Raw genomic sequence first — 5,576 nt, 5'->3', positions numbered from 1 at the left:
GTGAAGGTTTGCACTTCCACCATTGGAGATGAGGGTTTCCCTGGGTAGTAGCAATGGCTAGCCACCATGTGCTCCAGGTTGAGACTCGAAGCTCTTTTGACTCTATGTCGTAAGTGTGGCCGGGCACTGTGAAAGGCCCGGATGAGCTCGCCCCCGTAAATATTCACCAGTGAGGGTGATGGATATGGATCATGATTATGATCAAGTTTATGATGAGTATAACTCGAGTTGGGGATGCATAGCAGATGCACCAACAAACTCTGCAACAACTGGAGTTGAGATCCAAACACTAGAGGATATGTTGAGAGCTTGTGTTTTGGACCAACCGACGAGTTGGGATCGGTATATGCCGTTAGTGGAGTTTGCATACAATAATAGTTACCATGCGAGCATCGGGATGGCTCCGTATGAGGCATTGTATGGGAGGAAATGTCAATCTCCACTATGTTGGTATGAAGCTGGAGAGAAAGGCTTGTTGGGGCCAGAAATGATAGCTGAAACCACTGAACAAGTCAAGAAAATCCGAGACAGGATGCTTACGGCGCAGAGTCGCCAAAAGAGTTACGCCAATCAGAGGCGGAAGCCGTTGGAATTTGAGGAAGGAGATCATGTTTTCCTGAAGGTTACTCCGACCACAGGAGTAGGTAGAACGATTAAAGCAAAGAAGTTGAATCCTCGATACATTGGTCCATTTCAGATCCTGGAGAGGATTGGACCAGTGGCGTATCGGATGGCTCTACCACCTCATCTTTCGAACCTGCACGATGTGTTTCACGTATCGCAGCTTCGGAAGTACACTCCTGATGCTAGCCATGTGTTAGAACCTGAATCGGTTTAGTTAAGAGAAGATTTGACGCTTCCAGTGGCTCCAGTTAGAATTGACGATACTAGTATCAAACGATTGCGTGGAAAAGAGGTTTTATTAGTCAAAGTGGCTTGGAGTCGAGGCGGTGTTGAGGAACACACTTGGGAACTTGAGTCGGAGATGCGAACGGATTATCCGCACTTAATATATTGCTATGCTCGGACCGGTTATCTTCGCAACCGGGTTTTGAGTCTTGATATTCCCGTTTTTGACACTCTTTATATATATGATCTCGCGTTAGCTTATCCCGGTTCGTTACGTTATCGATCGGAGTGTTGCCCGTTCGAGTTACAGTTTTTGTTTAACCCCTTTTTCTACAACGGCTCCTAGTTATAATCAATTATTCATACTACTATATGTACTAAATTTTTGTTTTAGAGGTCGTAATACCTTGCCATCTCTGAATTATGACTTAAGCATAAGTCTCTGTATGGTAGGGTGTTACAAAGTGTATCATAGCCTAAATAAGAAAGGAAGAGAGGGATCTCAGAATATAGCGATCAAGTTGGATATGAATAAGGCATATGATAGACTAGAGTGGGATTTTCTCGAGAAGGTGCTTTTGAAATTAGGATTTACTGAAAGATGGGTTGAATTGGTAATGACGTGTGTCAGAAGTGCAAACTATAGGGTAAAGGTCAATGGAGAGCTGTCTAAGAGGATCAAACCACAAAGAGGGCTTCGACAAGGGGACCCCCTATCTCCCTACCTTTTCATTTTAGCAGCTGAGGTATTCACCATTTTAATGCAGGAGGCTCAGGAGAAAGGCCTGATAACCGGTCTACAGATAGCTCCAACAGCTCCGGTTCTCACTCACTTGTTGTTCGCAGATGATTGCATCATATTCGCCAAAGCAAGGGAGGATGAGATTTTTCAGATCGTCACTGTTCTTAATGAGTACACAGAGGCATCCGGACAAAGGATAAACTTGAACAAGTCAGGTATCACCTTTGGAAGCCAGGTGTCGATAAAGACAAGGGTAGAGATTGAAGAAATATTAGGAATGACAGCATGGGATATGCCAGGAAAATACTTAGGGTTACCAGCCATATGGGGAAGGTCTCAGAACAGGGCTCTAACATGGATTGAAGAGAAAATCACGAGCAAAATGGAGGGATGGAAAGAAAAATTGTTGAATCAGGCAGGCAAAGAAACATTAATAAAACCAGTTATACAAGCAATGCCATCATATGCCATGAATATCATAAAGTTTCCCAAGAGTTTCTGCAGGAGAATTTGCTCAAAGGTGGCGCGATTCTGGTGGGCTAACTCCGGAAAAGAACGGGGCATTCATTGGAGAAAATGGGACTACATTACGGAGAGCAAGAGCAGCGGGGGGTTGGGATTCAAGGATCTCGAAAAACATAATACTGCTTACCTTGCAAAACAAGCGTGGAGAGCAATGAAGAATCCAGATGCAATCTGGGTCCAGGTACTCAAATCGATGTATTTTCCGGATGAAAACTTTTGGACAGCAAAATGTAAAAAAGGCGCATCTTGGGTTTGGAAAAGCATATTGCATGGAAGAGAACTACTAAAGGAAAGCGCTAAGTGGAGCATAGGTGATGGGTCCAAAGTCAGTATCTGGAAGGATAATTGGATCACTGGGAGAAGCAAGCCCCTGGATGCAAACAGTACAGATGATTCGAAGGTAAAAGATCTCATTAAAAAGGGAGAAGGGTGGAACAGAGAAATAATTGTAAACAGATTTCCCCAAGAAGTCTGCAAAGAGATTCTTAGCACTCCCGTTAGTGTAGTGAATAGAGATGACTACTTATACTGGCCATGGAAGGAGGATGGGAGTTATTCCATAAGAACTGGATATTATGTTGCTAAAAAAACAGAGCAGGATTTGAAAAATGGAAATCCATCAACAAGTGAAGACAAAAGGGAGATTTGGAAGGAGATTTGGAGAATGGAGGTTCCGCAAAAAATCAAAATGTTCTTATGGAAAGCTTGCCAGGACATATTACCAGTGGGCTCAAATTTGTCAAAAATTATTTAAAAAAAAAAAAAAAAAAAAAAAAGAAGAAGAAAAAGTAGAGAAAAAAAGAAAATAAAGGCTAAAGGGTAACAGCTCGTACCGGTCTGGAGGCAGCAAAACATGAGTTAAATCCAGATCATTATGATCTGAGGCAGAGAACCCGCATGCATCCAATGGCGATGCGGTCTCACGGGCAAATGTCCATGTTTGAGTTTCAGCCATATCTCCACAGGTGGGGTTGAGATTAAAACATGAGAGACAAGGAAAGGACGAGGCGGTAGAAGAAGATACTGGAGGAATTGGCTGCGGTAAAACAGGCAGGGGCTCCTGGTTAGCCACGACTTCAACTTTAACTATATTTTTTTTTGGACAGGAACTTTAACTATATTTGAGTTTGAAATAATTCCCAAAATTCTGAGGGGAGATTACAGCCCATGGCAGCTTGCATTGTTTGATGTGTTGTTAATTTGTTTCCGGTCTTATGGGTCCAGGTAAACCACATCAATAAAACGCAGAATTGAGGTTCCAAAAAAATCTATTAATATGTGGGTCCAGGTAAACCACATAAATAAAACGCAGAATTGAGGTTCCAAAAAATCTATTAATATGCAACTGAACAGTGCTACTAGTGTTTGATCAACTATTAGTGTTTGATCAAAGTACTATCTTCGGCTGTGTTTCAACTTTTAATTTTATAATCACATTAAAGATGACTGGTTTCACTAATTTCGGATCTCAACAAAAGGCAAACAGCATTAATCATTTGGACTTGAGCAAATAACTAATTAAATTAAACTTATTTTGAGATTTGTTGAGGTATCCCCTCTCTCTTTGCCATTTCCTACTAATAACACTCTCTTTTTTTCCCTTTCCAAAAAAGAACGGGCATGAGCCTCCAAACAAGACATCTTACAAAAGCAATGCGTCCAACCCTAACCACAGTGGTGTCCTTTTACCTGTTAGGAAGTAACCATCCCGCTTATAGTTTATCGTTACCACTTTTCCTCTCCCTATCCTCCTGTACATTAACCAACATTATTATTGGCCTAACACTAAATAAAAAAAGAGAAACAGCTTCCTTTTCATTCTTTTCCCTCTTCCTCTTCATTTCCGAAGCTCATTTTCCGAGTTGCTAATCTTTTCTATTATCCACTTCTTATTCACGAGTTGACTTTGCTAATCCCAACTCGATTTACCGAAACGTTCCTAAACCCACCAGCAGCCTGAAAACACATCCCATTGCGCTGTTCCATGTAACTCCTCACTTCTTTTCTTATCATTTCTTGCATCACCGCCATCAGCTCCGCGCTAAAATTAAACGGCGCTACCACTTGATGTTGTGGCGATGGCAATGGCAGCGGATCCGCTGCCGTTACAGCCGTTGAAGGCGCCGCCGAAGCCATCACCATCGCCGGAGAAAAGGCACGTGACATAGATTCCGTGACACGATTGGAGACTTCCACAGCAACGTCTACGCCAGGCAGAGACAGCGACAACGACGTCGGAGGGTCCTCTGAAGAGGACGCAGTTTCGATCGGAGGAACAACGGTCCTGGGCACGGGCCTCAGAACGTTAGACGGAGAGACAGCGCGAACGCTGCAATCACTCGCGTCGGATCCCGACGGGCTTCCCGGCGACGTCGGGCTCATGTGAAGTCCGGTGGATAGCGGCATCGTAGCACCTGCGCTCGCAGACCTCTTCGCGGGCCGTAGGTAGTAACCGCCGTCAAAGTCCGCCGGACCTGTTGCAGGCTCGTCGATCATCATGGATGAGCACTTGCGCTTGAGTGTTGAGTTCCAGTGATTCTTTACCGCGTTGTCGGTTCGACCAGACAGGAGTCGGGCTATTGTAGCCCACTTGTTACCGAACCGGGCATGGGCCCGGATTATCGTCTCATCCTCATCGGGCGTGAAGCCCCGGTGCTCAACCTGAGGTGAAAGTTGGTTACACCATCTTAGCCTGCAGGACTTCCCGGAGCGGCCCGGGATGTACTTGCTTATCAACGTCCAGTTCCTGGGTCCGTGCCTCTCCACCAGCCTCTGCAGGGCCTCATCTTCTTCCGGGCTCCACGGGCCTTTGATTCGATCCATTTCTCTTCTAGACATGGCCATAGTGCTTAGTTTCTTTTGTTTTGTTTTTCAGATTTAGAGGATCATGTGAAAGTGAAGATTTATATATGGAGAGAAGCAGAAGCGAAGTAGGTAGGGCGTTACGATGAGATTTTTGAAAGGGTTTTTTTTGTGGTGTTGCTGTTTTGAGTGTGTGAAGCGGTTGGTGTTTGATCGTGGTTTATATGTGGGAGGGATGGGGGGGTGAGGTAACCGGTTGAGGAGGTTAGGTTTTGAGGGGTTTCTGGGAGCGTTATGCTGAAATTGGTACCGCTTGTTCCTGGGGAGCGGTTGGCTTGGGATTTGGGATACAGCTGTAATTGGACACGCGTCAGTTTCAGCTGCTTCCGTTTGCACAAGTCATCCCTGCTCTGCTTTCTTCCTTTTTATCCTTTCGAATTCTCATTTTTAATTTAATTGAAAATCAACTGTTACGGTATGATTGTAGTATATTAGTTTTTTTTTTGAAACAAACGAAAGCTCAACACAAAACAGTGGAGCAAAAAGTCAGGAGTTACATAAAGAAATAACGAAGACAAGACCATAAAGCCTGGCATCACCTGCCTATTATCAACAACCACTAGGATTACTGTCAGCCCATTCTTTATAACTCAAAAGT

At 44.1% G+C, this 5,576-nt stretch overlaps 1 protein-coding gene across 1 annotated transcript; it reads right to left on the bottom strand.

The window, feature by feature from the left end:
* LOC107627209 (transcription factor MYB44) lies at nt 3,612-5,134 on the bottom strand. Its single transcript, XM_016330063.2, has one exon. It carries the CDS (start codon nt 4,958-4,960, stop codon nt 4,010-4,012), a length of 951 nt encoding a protein of 316 aa, XP_016185549.1. The 5' UTR covers nt 4,961-5,134; the 3' UTR covers nt 3,612-4,009.

The sequence above is a fragment of the Arachis ipaensis genome, chromosome B01 (genome assembly GCF_000816755.2).
Source record: "Arachis ipaensis cultivar K30076 chromosome B01, Araip1.1, whole genome shotgun sequence".
In the NCBI taxonomy this organism is placed as follows: Eukaryota; Viridiplantae; Streptophyta; class Magnoliopsida; order Fabales; family Fabaceae; genus Arachis; species Arachis ipaensis.
Note: the sequence above shows the minus strand (reverse complement) of the source record. Positions and strands in the feature narration are given on the sequence as shown.